Here is a 15,376-nt window from a genome sequence, read left to right on the forward strand (position 1 = left end):
CGAAAGCGTCCGAGATAACGTGGATTAGTGAATAAATACTGCAGAAATAGGGAAGCTCAGGGAAAATAATAATAAAAAGAAAAAATTTTGAAGAACTCTTGGTTTATTAGTAGATACGGTATTGAACATATCGGAGCATCACTAAGTGCGATCGCAGCATTCTAGCCTTTGTGGGTCATCTTAAGTTTTCCATAACAACGTCGATTGCTATAGGAGGGACGTAACAGGAATAGGTAAAGAAACTGAGAGATAACGTAGCTGGCCTCTTCTATTCATAGATCAGTTATATTTCATCCTAAGTAAGTGACGTCATTTATCAGGTTCTGAAGGCATGGAACTTTGTTTAGGATTCAAATAAGCCTTACGGTCTCAACCGATATCCTAATTCATGGTTAAATAAAAACACAAGTAACGCCTAAATCTGTTGATTTTATTCGATATCCTAATGTTGAATCAGGGTACGGCATAGGTCCACTGTCAGCGAGTTCCGGACAACATCCCATCCCAGGGTGGAGGGTAGGGACCTGTTTGAGGAGGAAGGAGAGCGAAGCCGGATTATTTGGGAGCCGGCGCCGAGCAATCCCTCTCTCGACTCCGTCTGCACGGGTTTCTAGAGGACGGATCGGCGGCCAGAAGGTTTGAGTGAAGAAGGCGTGGGGGGAGGGAAGAGGTGTTTTTTTGGTCGTGAAGAGGGAATGGGAGTGGGTGGCTTCGTCGCAAGCCACCAGAGGTTTCGATCTCGTGATCTTTGACCTTTGATCCACTTCTGAGCTGGTTGAGGGGTAAACCGTGCGTAGTCATCTCGCCACCAGAGTTGGTTACATTCTCTGGGCTTTAGTACTTGCATTATTACAAGAAAATAACATCGTGAGCATGAAAATTTGTACTAAGTACTTCTGAAAAAATTATACGCATAAATCTCGTATACTATACATAATTGGGCGTCCTTGCGCAATTGAAGTACCAATATCTAATTCACTTTTTAAAGACGGCTGTGCTAGAGAACGATATTTCTCATCTCTCTGACCCTCGGTGGGTAGAGAACGTTATTTCTGACCCTCGTGGATTGACCAAAGGCGTCCAAAGTAACGCGGATTAGTAATCCAATGTGTTGAAATTATAAACTCTACGGGGTAAAATTTATACTTGAGCAAACCCTATCACTTAAACCATAGCCAAAAAACATCTACTTCAGCATTTGGCTGCAAACCTTGCATAAAAGACTTAGTAGCTGTGCACTTATAATTACGCGTACTTAATCGTGCGTGAGTACATCGTTGAGGGTAGATACATACAGAGTGGACAAGGTTGCGTGAGAGCTAATCTTTAAATGAAAAGGGGCAATTTTATGACCATTCCTATAGGTGTCTGACTTCGGTCGCAAACTCTTGGCACCGCGGGGAAGCAGTCGGGTGGCGGCGGAGACGGCCCGAGGCCCAGAATAGGATCCGCCCAGCGCCCGTCTTAAGAGAACCCTTTTCATTTCACTCTTTTGTGCCGACCCGCTGTGTCCCTCCCTCACGGCGTGCTGTGATACCTTCCCCAATTCATCCCTTTCACTTTTCATCCCCGAGAAGTCCATCTAGCCATCTTCCTCTTCTTCGGCTCAAGCGGTTTCCGCCGATAAATCACAACCCTCATCTCGGCCAACGCGATAATCTCCCTCCCTCTCTCTCTCTCGATCATCTCAGGTTCTCGTCTCAGATTTTTATCCCATATCCTTCTTCCCTTTCGGTGTCTCCTTTCCCCATCTCTCGTTACACACTTTATCCTCCTCAACATCGCACGAAAAAATTCCTCCTTCCCGTGGTGTGCTCCTCATCGTATTATTTTTTTTGCCCACCTTCACCTTTTCTCCGCCGGTTCGTTTTCTATCTCCTCAGTCGGTGAGTCCCCTCTGAATCCCCACGCTGTCGCTCCGTTAGTTCGGGGAAAGGAATTATCCGCATATGCGGGAAAGTCTCTCGGCCGACCTGGTGTAACGTTCGTGGGTTTTGGCTCGTAATCCATCCTTGAGAAAATTTCTGATCAATCCGAGTACGTTCTTTACTACAAGTAAGGGTTGAATCGAACGAAAATCGTAAGGTCTCCCCGAGAATATATCTGATCAATCAATTTGTTACAAGTAAAGGACGACTCGAACGAAAATCGGAAGCTCAGCGAGTTTAAAAAAATCTCATCGACAAAGAGCAAAAGTTGGTATTTTTTTCGCGGCAAAAGGCGATGAATGGAATGTGTTTCTCCTTTAAATAGAAGATTTCAGCTGGCCAAAATTTTGTTTAATTGATACTTCATAAAGCTAACTATGCCATCATGTTCTGAAGGGCAATTAAACTTAAATTTATTTTCATTGACGCCACAATAGAAGAGAAATTGCCAGTGTATCCGGGAAAGGGTATTAAAAGGTGTTATTTTACATTATTTTTTTTTAGTTCTAGCGTTTAATATTTCGATTTTTGCTCCCGGTTGATCTCTCCTAAAGTTGCGAAATCTTTGAGTGAACAGAGAAGAAAAATCCGTGAGTTCTGTAACCGTTAAAATTTCCATTTACCTTTAAATTATACTGCATTTTTACGAGTCTGCTTTAACTGCTCCGAATCTGCGAGTCTATTTTGACTGTGATAAGATTTTTCTAGGGATTTATATTATTTCCTGACCCCTCTTGCCTCATCAACCCTTACTGCTGGGCAGTCGTGCGCGGCGCGGCTCCGGGATAGCAAAGGGAGACTTGGTATCATCCTCCCCTCGGCTACGGGCCCCCTCCCTTCCACCCAACTCACATGATCCCGACCCCCACGGGCGAGACGAGCGTCGCACAAGAGCGGCGCGGCCGCTCGAGCCCGCAGATACACACCTCACCTTCTGGAGTGCGCACCCCTGGAACTCGTCCCAAACGTATTTATTCGTACGAGGGGGGTTGAAGTGGACAGGGACTAGAGAGTCAGGTGGGAGACCAAACACCCAACTGGAGATTCAGATATACATCTGTTCTCAAGACACACATAATAGCAGCACTTTAAATATTTCTACCACAACATTTCAGCATCACATCTACTACCACATTGGGCAGAGACTGAAGAGTAAGGGGGGAAACCAAACACCCGATTAAAGATAACATATTTTTATCTGGATTAAACACACGTAATAATAAGCACTTTAAGTAATTCTACGAGAAAACTTGACTACGCCCTTGTAGTTTGATCAAAAATTACCGATTTTGGGTCATCTTTGACAGCGCACTCATACTTCATAAAAAATTTCCCAATTTTTGGGTCTCTATTCGAACACGGCAATATCTTAATAGGCACCAAAACTACCCGCTCGTACAATTTTTTTTCATATTTTCTCCTTTTTCATTTCTGGTGACACACGGGGAGAAGGTGTGAATATACCTCCTCCAGGCTTCTCTCACGAATCGTAAACCTACTCTCCCCGAGACCTTTACGGGTGACAGAGTGGGAGATACTACAGAAAAAAACCTGACGCGTTAAGTGTAGGAGGGTGGGTTGGGGTGCGGTAAGAGGGTTTCCGAGGAACCCCTCTCTTCATAATCGATACGAAAAGTATTGCAAATAAACCCGGGGTGAGATAATCTGTGTGGGCTTGGACTTATGCCTCCCGTTCTGATCGGTTTCCCAATTTGAAAAGCAAACACTTTTTTTTAGATTGGGTCTTTCTTCGGAAGTGTGTTATACTTTTTTTTCTAAATAAATTCCACAGCTTTTTGAGGAGGGTAAGAATGTTGGGAGACAGCTTATGGAGAAAATAGTAAACATGCCGTTGCATAGGAAAAGGTGAATAATTCTAGCCCGTGTGTATTCCCTTTTCTTCCTCACCCTTGTGTTAAGCGGAGTGACCTTCACGTTGGTCGATCCAATGTGTGTAGAATAGGGATAATTAAAACATAACTGAAAAATGCGATGTGATGTGGAAACTAGGACATAGTTTCATCAATCTCGTGACATCAGATATTTCTGTGAAAAATATTTTGGCGTGGCAACACTGCGCAGTCATGGTCCCAAGTGGGAGGGGACCTCTGAGGTCATCTGTGGGATTTGAGATAAGACATTAGGTTTTTTGGTTCAGGGAATCAGTCATCGCACGAAGGGAGGAACTGAACCTCCTGCTGGTTTCCCAGTGCTTCCCAGTAAAAATAGGAACGAAGAGGACAAGGAGATACATGGAGTGAAGAAGATATATCAGTGAGCAGTGTCACGCAAGTGTAACTACTTTCGCTCTTGGCGACCTAAGCAAGGCAAACAGTGTAAATTGCTCTTATTTGGGCATTTTTTTTCACTCCTCCCACGGACGAGGCTGTAGGCTCTGACACTGCCGGCGGCGGATGAGCCTCCTCTTCCCGCAACACCCACTCCTCCATCGCGTCGAGCTTTTACGATCTCCCCTATAGTGTTTACGCCGACACAAACTTCGTATTTGATTATACACATACGCACAAAATTGTCCGCGGTTGCGGGTGAACTTGTGGGAAGGAAAAACTCGCATCCTCTGCTCCCTGCATCCCCCCCAGCAAAATAAAACCATCGAAAAGTATCCGTCCCTCCCTCTACAGGAACTTCAGCTTTGCTTCATCGTCACCCCAGCCCGTCTGCGAAGCTTTCTTGTCCCTGAAACGACTTGGGACTCCCAACGTCTTCCAAGAGCGAAGTTGTTTCCCCTTTCAACCCTTGCAACGTGGATTTGCGTGATAATATTCCAACAGTCACTCAACGTGCACGTGTGAAAGACAAAACAATACCTTTACCAAAACTTTAAATATCTCTCGGACCTGACTTTCCTCCTTGTTGGCATCAGAGCGTGTGAACCGTTATATTCAGCATCTTAGAGGTGACTGTTCTCTAGAAAACTGGTAAAATCTTCACTAATCAGCTTTCTTCATTGTGGACATCAGTTTATTTGGTGAGCCAGATTACCCGGAATACCCCACTCCAACTTTCAAATTACGAGTGTTTATTCTGACGGCAGTACCCACCGGTTGAATCGATCGCAATGGCTGTCAGCAACCGTAGTGTTCTACTGGGCGCTTCTCCCATGCCCCCCAGTGATCCGAAACCTGTCTGGGCCTTTCCGGACTTCAGAAGCCTCGGTGTGAACATTTCAGGCCTCGACGAACCATCCGAACATATCCTATACACAGTTACTTCGGAACTGACGCTGGAAAATGCCAGTGCAGCCCTGAACGTAAATGTGACGGACGATACCCCACCGTCCGAAGTCGACCCTGAAGATATCATCTTGAACAAGGCCGTGCAGGCCAGCTTCTACGTTCTCTACACGACGATATTCGTCTTGGGCATTTTCGGTAATGCGTTGGTGTGCTACGTGGTTGGCAGGAACAGGGCGATGCAAACAGTGACCAATTTGTTCATAACCAACCTCGCCCTTTCGGACGTCCTACTGTGCACACTGGCGGTACCCTTCACGCCCATCTACACGTTCCTCGGCAGCTGGATCTTCGGGAAAGCGCTATGCCACCTCGTCACCTACGCACAGGTCAGTGCCTTACTGTTTGTCATATTAATTTGTATTGATACAAATAAGAAAACTGTTTAATGTTGAAACGGTTTCACGGAGAATAGTAGATACACGGCATTGCCATGAGAATTTCAAAATATTCCCAAAGCCGTGTTTACTCAATGCATTTTCTCGTGCAAGTACGTGGTGGTACGCATTTATGGACAGATTCACGAAATTAGAGCTTGGGGGCTATTTCTTCGAGTTGCATTCATGCATTTGTATAACTGTTTGTTTTTCTTTTTTAAAAGAAAAATTTAGCTGCAAATCCTCCAGGTTTAAAAAAATGATTTCATCTTTATCATTTCATGCAGTCTCATATGCTTGTAAATGCGGATAAAGGGTGTAAATTACAAGTGGAACAATTCAATTTTGAAATTTAATTGTCATTTGCATGCTTCACATACTAAAAGTGCCAATAAATATGCCAAAACTTCTTTACACTTATTTCGGAGCAATAAGCAAATTATTGTGGAAACTAGAATGAGGAAATAACTTTGTTATACAATGCATATTTCTTGAATAACCTTAATTAGATAAATACCTTATTCTTTCAACATCATCATAGCTTTATCCGTGAGCGTGTAATCACTAAGACTAATGAATCGTATCGAATAGATATCACCTGCGATGTGGATAATGAGAATTATTTATAAAATTTGAGTATGTTTATGACTTTTTCTTCGATATGAATTCCATTCCGTACTCTAGTCCCTTAAATAATAAGTTATCTTCCTTCTCAAACTATATTCCAAGATCTAATGCATATAATAATCAACAAAAGACGGTTCTGAACTAAGCATTGCTATATGGATTAAACTTTTGCAACGCTTACCTTAAGAGAACCGCTTCTCATGAGATGGAAAATACTCCGCGGTGAAGTTCTTTCTGCCATTAAAATGCGGACCAGCAAAATATTTTCACGCTGAATCTCTCAAGATCTTTTTCTGCGCAGTAAAGTGGAATGTGGAGAATGAATATTCCACCACGCAGGCAGTTCGTGAGACATTTTTCTGTCGTCTCTTGAAATAGTAAAAACCATGTGGTCATGTATAACCTGAATATCAACTATATTTCTGTATCCACACTTAAAATACGCGTAAAAATAAATAGCCTGAGAAGATGATATAGCCTTCAGTATCTTTTCGTCATATGAAGTTGCGGAATTTTATTTCTTAATTTACTGGGTTAGATCTTTAAAATCAATTAATTTAATGGAAAAATAAAAATCAAAATAATTTTTTTTATTTTTTAACGTGGAAATGATTCCAACCCAGAGCTAATAGAATTAGGCATTGTTAGGAAGTACCTTAGAGACAAAATAAGTATTACGAGTTATTGATGAAAATCTCATGTAATAATAATATATTTCATATAAGGTTAATCACATAATATAAAAATGCACTTTAACAGAAACAGTGGAGAAAAGATAACTGCTACTACGTTATTGTCAAATGTAGATTTTCAGTCCACTGCAATGGAAAGTTTGGGCCCTTTGTATTCCATGCAAGGGACTACTTCAATTTACTCGACAACTACCTATCCATTAAATATGGGGTAGTATTTTCTTCTTTAAAAGGAAGCATAATCTTTTCGAATAACGAAGTTAGAGAATTCATTCCGATAAGTTAATTCTTATTCGACAAAAAAAAAAATACTCAGGATATTTTTAACTATAGCATTTGCTCCAATAAAGTCGGTTGATGTTTAGCAAATAAGTCAAATTTAACTATGAACGTATTACGCTGAAATCACATCCTGTTGTGAAGGAGACCCTATATATCTTAAAATAGAAAAGTTAAATTATTTGTTATCGAGCAGGTTTTATCATGCAAAAACCATTTCTTTCCATAAAATGGTTTTTATATGATTTCAGCTATCGATTGTATTATGTGCCTCTTAAAAGATTGGATTTTTTTCGTAGCATCGAAATTGGGCCTAAGAGGAAAAAACATGGATTCAGGTGGATGAAAGTTTTCTTTTCTCATCAAATCCTTAACAAAAGAGACCATATGATAAACCATAGGTTAAAGTAATGGCATGTTAAAATGCAATATTCTCAGTGCTACAACAAAAGGTATGAAAATGTCTGAGGTGGTAATGATAATTTTTTTCTAGTTTCTTTGTCACCAGTATACGTAAACATGAATTCAAAAGCGGTGAACTCTGTCCAATTTTGAGTGAAAACAGATGTAATTAAATTAAATTGGTGAGGTTAATTGAAAGAAAGAGGTAAAAGTAATTGGTTAATTACACTTCATTTTCCAATTCACCAGGCTGATACGAAGGTAATGAAGAGCATTGATGTTTTCAAATTTCAATGAGCAGATTCGAATATATTAAAATATGCATATTCATTGACATTTCATTAGAAATCAACTTCCTTCGATTGAAATGTTTGCCTTGTCATTGCTGCATTATGCATCCTGGGATTGGTTTCGACATAGTATTAAAGCATCGTAGCCATTGAATGCTAATGATACGCTCAAAATAACAATGCGCAGTTTAAAAATTTACGTTTTTCAGCTGCTAAGACTTTAAATCAGGTGTAGTGACAGAATAAGATTATTAAATATTTCTGGTTTCTTTTTACGATAAAGTAATTTTGATCAGTAATTGACTTAAAACACCCAAAAAGTTATCTGCTTCGTAAAAGTTCGGCAAAATCTATACTCATAAATGTAGCGATATTATTTTACAACAGCTCCATTATTTTTTTAGGCTCATTCAGTATGTGAATATCATACACCGGATAAAATATGATAATATATGCTTAACTAACGATGTATTATTAAAAATGGATACATTTTTTTGTTAAATGATGTGTTTGTGGGGCTGGGAACCGTTTCATTAAAAAAGAAACGTTGAGAATACCAAGATATTCGTGAATTCCTTACTTCAGGGAGTTGAATGTTTTATTGTGACCCTCATTTATGACCTTTTTGATGACGTAATTTATCACGGATGTATGATGAAACTAATATTTGATTCAGAAAATTCAAAATGTCACACCGAGTTGTGTAAATTAGACTTTTTTAGATTTTCATTTTATACCCATTCTCGCCTTCTCTATTTGTGAAGGCTTGTTTGTGCGTCATACTAGAAATACTTGATTCTCGGAAAAAAATAATGTAGTTTCAGAATCACTTCCCTGTTTTGGTTCTCTACTCAGGTAATAACCTCAACTGTGAGATGTATTTAATTAGAGCTTGAAAATTTACAAAAAATATAAGCTATTTCCTATCTTACACGCTTCACTTTGCCTATTCTTACTAGTGGTATAATGGGTGATGGAGTGTCACCAACATCCACTATGTTTGCAGTATTTTATCTTTACTCAATTGTATTATTTTCGTAGAAAACTTCCCATTAGCTTGATCATTAGCAATGTTTTAAAATTGGAGGGATTATATTTCCTTACTTACTGACCTTACCTGATGAGTTATTAGCGTTTTGTTTAACAGATGAAAAAGGCCTCCATTCTTTCATTCAATGCGAAATTTCAATTGTTTGTATCATAATTAGTACATTTGCGCATTAAAATAACTATGAGAAAAATCAACATAAGTAACAAACTCATGTAATTTTCAGAGATAAATTCGTGCAATAAAAAGAATCAGTGGATATGGGCAACTGGGTCATGAAAGGCACAGAAATCTGTGAGCGAGCGGTGGATAAATCATTAAATATGCTCGTAAAAAAATTAAAGCATGCCTGGCGGGGAAAAATTATATTGCTTAATTTGGCTCTGCGCTGGGGCGGTAAATCACCTGTCAGTAACGCCAATGAATGCTTCAGAAAGCAGACGAAAAAAAAGCAGACAAACGTATCTCGTGACTGCAATTGTTCCCGAGTTAGGTGGAAACCTTTGAAATACACGTCTGCCGTTTGCATACCTCAATGAGTTATTTCGCACATTATCGGCTCCGCTACCTTCAACCGTTATTTTGAGAGCCGTGAGGGGGGAATGGCAGTATTTCAGCGGTGAAAGTAAACACGCAGTGGCCTTAAAATTACCTAATGCCCCCGTGACAGCAGGAGGTAATATATGGCCTGGGAGATCGGTGACGTTATGGGAGCGGAGATGAGCATTTTCTTCCCTTCCACCGAGTGATCACTCAGCTTTTACGAAAATCAAAACTGACTCTTTTTTGCGATGGAGATTTGAACTCACATTTGACGTGTGTTAGATTGTTTTTCTATTTTTTTTATTTCCCCCTTGAGTCTCATTAATTTAAAGCTAATAATCTGAAAATGTCGCAGCTATAAATTTTCTATGCATTCAATGATGGAATTAGATGTTAAGTTATTAAATTTGGCCTCGTGACGTGCATCATAAAAAAAATAATTAACATTCGAGTTTTTGCATGGATATTTTCCAAAAGAGCCCAATTCATTTGAAAAAAATATATTATTTTCTTAAGTGAAAATTATAAATCCTTTAAAACTTGCTGCTGAAATAGATGTAAGGAAGTATATACTAGTCGTGAAATAGCTCAAGTTGTAGACTTTGCATGTTTCTATATCTTTGTCAGGCATCATGTATATATTTAAATTGATAAACACGAATGATAAAAATATGAAATTAGGGTGTTAGTAAGTCTGTTAATGTGATAACCACATACCTTTTCTTAGGAATTCAGCAAGCGAAATAATTGTTTTGGGTACTCGAGTAATTTCAACGTAGAGCAAAATAATAAACCCAGCAAAGAACAGCTGAACCGACAAATTCGTCTGGTATAAAAATTTTAGATTCAAAATTAATAATTAATAATTTTTTTTTTAATTTAATTTTTTTTGAGAAATTCAAATGATCATAAAATATTTTTATTCAAACTAACTCTTCAATAAATTTCGAATATGATCAAGGTACTGCTCCCTTATAAATTCTATAAAAACGAGTAGATTATTACTGCCATTAATGAAAGAAGGAAAATTATGTGACACGCTAGTGTTGTATGCCTCTGAGTAAAATCGCTTCAAAAGATGTGTATCGCAAATTATTACAAATCATGCAATGAATGGAGGAGTGAGGCAAATTTTTGAATTTATTCGGGTAATTACTCATACCGATATTTAAAACGTAAAAAAATGTGCCACGACCAAAAGTAGTGAATATACAGGAAGGATACCAAATCCTATTGTTGTGAGAAAATGAAACATTATACAATTAGGGCCAAGTGACATATTTAACGATTTGGACTAAGCTGTAATCGAGTCATCCCCGTATCCCGATAAAATCTCTATGAACTCAAATAAACTCAACTACCTTTATGATTTGATGCTTAGGGTTTAAAGTACAGGGGTATAGTTTTTGTCAGTCTACTCAAATAAAGAGGCATTTTACTTATTTAATTTCATTTTTTTATCTTATGCTTACATATTATATGTATGATACTGCTTAAGTCTGCAAAAATATAGCTTCTTACATAAAAAATTTGAAAGTCGTCCATGGTATATGATTAGTATAGCGAAAAGCAAAGAAAATGTGGCATTTTTCAGTATGAATTACACGTAATTTAACTTCACAGCTTAAAAGCTTGATGTAATAACTTTCTCGTTTACCGTGGAAGAGCTAAAAAATATTCATATAAAGAGCTTCATGAGAAATAAAATTTAATGTTAGGGTAAGGATAAAAAAATGGTTACAGCTGTCTTGCTGTTCATTTCTGGTAATGAAATACCTGCTTGCAGATTTACCTTGGACGCATCTTTATAGACTAAATGTTGATAAGGATTTAGTAAAAAATTATTAAATTAAGGCCAATTTAGTGGACAATTGGAGCAGATATCATTCCGCCAACCAAAACCTTCACAAGATATTGACAATAGTCTTTACAGAACCACATACGATTACTATTCAATCAAGAAATACCAACTCTGAATCATGAATATTGGGAGGCCGTGGCTACTTAATTCCTCTGGGTAAAATTCTTTCTAACAAATCCGCGAAATCAATTGTTTAACCCATCATGTAAACTATAAAAGAGTCAAGTGTCTCTTTTCCGATCAACGTATCAACGTATTTAAGACTTTTACGGCAAAACAATGTGCTCTGATCGGATGAAATTTGGGTGAGTTAAGGTCAGGGATATTCGAACTGGGGGAGTAGTTGGCGATAGTCCAGGAGACTCAATTAACTCCGAAACTCGCGGATTGCAGTTTCAGACCTATCTGAGAATTAGTGGCAAAACAGCGTCAACTTCGGTATTTTCATTAAGAAGAAATAAAATCATCGCGCGGCCCGGCGTTGTACGTTCCTAATCAATTGTCGTATGCGCAACGCCCTCGAAAAGTTAATTCAGAAGCGGGCCACCCAACTGCAGGAGGTGGGAGTTATAAGCACATTAGCTACGGCACAATTTCCTAATGGTGGCAATGCTTACGGCAGCTTAATTATTGATGGAAACGATTAAATTAGTGACCGTGGGACAATAAGCGTGAGAGCGTGCCTGTGACTGCAAAATCATCTATTATGTTCCGATGCAATCGGGAGCTGTAGCACATACAGATAGCCCAACACTGACTCGCAGTTTGGAATTAAACATTTTCATTATTCCTCCTCCATTCCTTCCTTACTTGCGAGTGATGTGTTGATGCACACGGAAAGTTTTCCATTTTGCCTGGGAATGAACCACCGGGATGAATCGCAACGAGGGGAAAGTCCCTGCAATTAATCACGTAATGTTTGCTCAAACTCTGATCATTTCTCGCTAACAGCTTCATGAATATAGACATAAATTCTCAAGTCTGAGGATGATATATTTTGGTTAGGCATGTGCTTGAATATGAGTCATGATTTTGAAAAAAATACTTAAGATACACAAAACTTTGCATTAGTACTGTCAATGAATCATCTCATATTTTTAAATTTTTTTAAAATATTAAATTCAAAGATTTCGGTCGAAAATCAAGATTCAATTCGTACAAGATGAAGTATCGGCTTCTGCGCATGGAAATTATGTAGACTTTATATTTATATCCTCATCTGAGGAATGTAATTCGCTAAGATTTTATATATCAGGTGGATCAGGCATAATATTTAATTACGGTATAGTGTGCCTAGAGAGAGTGCCGTCTCTGCTGTGAAAGAATTTTCAGCGTTAAACATAAATAATACTTTCAATAATTGTAAGCGGGCAAGGGTAACTTATTATTGATTATTTATCGTCAAGGTGATACAGGTTTTCAACTGATAGTCAGTTAGAGGACAATAATCGTAATAATAACAATAGTGGTCTAGTAGAAAAAAGTTCGGGCGAAATAAACTGCTTGGTCAATTCGGAAAATTACTAACATCTAACGATTAACAAAACATAGGTAATAGTTAAAGGAATTACGACTTGTTTGCCTTCATTTATCGGCTTCATTTGTGCAGCTCTAATCAGGGTGAGAATTTTTTCAAAAACACCATCAGCAAACCTTAATTTATCCTGATATAATTCTGGCAATAAACCTCTCAAAATATTCTTGATTATGAACGGTGATTCAAGCACGATGAAGACTTTATGACTGCAAGTTTTGATATTTTGATTCATTCATCAATTAATTTTCTCAAAAATGTGCATCACTATTTATCAAAAATCCACCGTATTTCCCCAGTATTTTTTTAAACTTTTAACTGATCTAATGCAAATAATGAGATATAAATGACGATTAGATGTATCGGAAAGAGTTTTTTTTTTCAGATTTTACGCAAGGCTCTCAGCAAACTTACTTGCATTTCCATGTCTTGAAATGGCTTTCAAGATTAACAAAAAAGTAATTTAAGATTAAAAATTGATATGCCTACCCACAAAATACTCAAATTCAAATAGTATTAAGGAATGTAAGAATTGTAAAAGAACATAATATTGGTATTAAAACCTTATGCAGTGTTAGGAAACAAAAGGAATGAGGACGTCGGCTTTTACGAAACAATTTAGCGTGGCTATAAATATATTTACTACCGAGCTGAAAAATGACAAGGGATTTTTTCAGCCATTATTCAAGCAATAAATTTTAAGCTTGCCACATATATTTTTCTTCGTGAGTTTTCCTTCTGGACCATAAATAATTTAAAATTGCTGTTTTAGAACATATCGTTCTTATTCCTATCGGCATGGTAAGTAATAGTAAATTATGAGGCGTTGTGAACAAGGGCAAACAAAATAATTAGAGCGAAAGAAAAAATTACATAGGCCATTTGAAATATTCTTTGCTAAGCCATTTCAAAGCGTTCACATTTTCTTTGGTTGGTATCTTACGATGTACCTTTTGGAATTCGTTGTTATTTTCACTATGCTGTTTAATTTTTTTTGGAAATTGAAATGAATTGCTCCACACTAATTGAAGTATAATTTTTAAGTCTTCCATCGAATTTCTATTAAAAATAATATGATAAATGGAAAAACAGTAAAGCCTCGGGTTAGGTTTAAAAGTTCATAATTTTGTCTCACCTATACGACATTTTTTGTTTTCATATCATGAAGCACGGGAAAGAAAAATAATAGAAAGAGAGATCTTATCTTTTTTAATGCTAGAGAGATTAACCATTAGGTCGACGCCATCAACATTGAAACGAAAATGGCACCAATGATGGGTTCGGTAGTAGGTATGCTGGGGAAATACCCGGAACGCTATTATTTATTCAGCATTTCCATTGTGCTTACCCTAAATAACATGATTCTGGAAACCCTGAATTGCTAATACGCTTGCTTGTGTACTTAAACTTGAACAAGGTCAAGGATCGAGCGATTCTAACAAAGCAAGACAGCCACACATAATGAAACGTCAGCAAAAGTAACTCAATTGCCAACCTTTCTTGGTTTTTTATATTTCTTGCTACATTTCAATCTGTGTATGACTTAGAGATGAAATATAAACAAATTAAAAATGTACCCAATGTTTCCAAAACTTGAGAATCAATTTTCAACATCGCCGGAGAATGGACACCTTTATTCCTGTTATACTGACATAATATAACTATTGATTATGAGGACTGCCTCATATATCTCGTGAAGATTTCTTTGAATAGCTAAAATTAATTAGCTAACATTAATTAAAAGAACGTCTGCAAGCATGTAATTGCTACGATGAAAATTTAATTAAAAATTAATACTCATACCAACGGCCATATTATCACTCAAAATTTAAAAGGCAACATATTCGCTCGGCAAATATTTTTTAACCGTACTACGTCGGAACGCCTTGTATAAGATTTTTTAAAATCAATTTTTTAAGATCGGAAAAAAGCGTTATTAAATATGTTGGAAACGGGTTTAGGTGTTTATCTTCTTTAGAAATGGCTTTGATGTCTTCAAAATACGATAAAAAATTCTATTTTGTGGATGCTAAGAGTTTTAATTTCGATTAATTTTCTAATAGCAAAAAAATGCACTCATAAATGCCTTAGCAGGCCAATGATTTGCCAGAATTCTCGTAAATGAAATCTTCGCTGAATTTTATTTTCGTTTCCCGCACTTTCTCATCTACTTTTCTTAATATTTTCCGCTCGGAATAAATTTCAGTGGTATGGAGATAGAGGGTAATTCAATTAGCCAAGACTTGAACATTTTGTGACTTCTGGGAAAGTCTTAGAGCCCCTGGCGGTGGTTATTTAAAAAACATGTTCCATAATCTTGGAGTAAAAGAGGATTAAAGTAGATGGAATCATTCATCCTTATTAAATAAATTTGATATCTATGACAGCAGAGACTATGCATGAAACCAGAGTATTATAACAGCCTTATTCAACAAATGAAACATATAATTGAGAGTAGATCCACGTTTTATTTATTTAGGCACCCTTTAGATTTATTTCAGGAAGTAAGTGGGTAGGTTTCATGTTGTGGTGCAGAGATGG

At 37.6% G+C, this 15,376-nt stretch overlaps 1 protein-coding gene across 2 annotated transcripts in view; it reads left to right on the forward strand.

The window, feature by feature from the left end:
• Window positions 1–445: 445 nt before the first annotated feature.
• Window positions 446–15,376, forward strand: part of LOC124153888 (prolactin-releasing peptide receptor) — a 288,340-nt gene continuing 273,409 nt past the window's right edge. For both annotated transcript variants that reach the window (XR_006863784.1, XM_046527269.1), the window contains exon 1: window positions 446–5,511. Coding sequence is in view for 1 of the 2 variants with exons in the window: in XM_046527269.1 (XP_046383225.1) it covers window positions 5,008–5,511 (504 nt within the window). In the remaining variant the exon portion in view is untranslated. The remainder of the gene's footprint in view (window positions 5,512–15,376) is intronic.

The sequence above is a fragment of the Ischnura elegans genome, chromosome 2, assembly GCF_921293095.1.
Source record: "Ischnura elegans chromosome 2, ioIscEleg1.1, whole genome shotgun sequence".
In the NCBI taxonomy this organism is placed as follows: domain Eukaryota; kingdom Metazoa; phylum Arthropoda; class Insecta; order Odonata; family Coenagrionidae; genus Ischnura; species Ischnura elegans.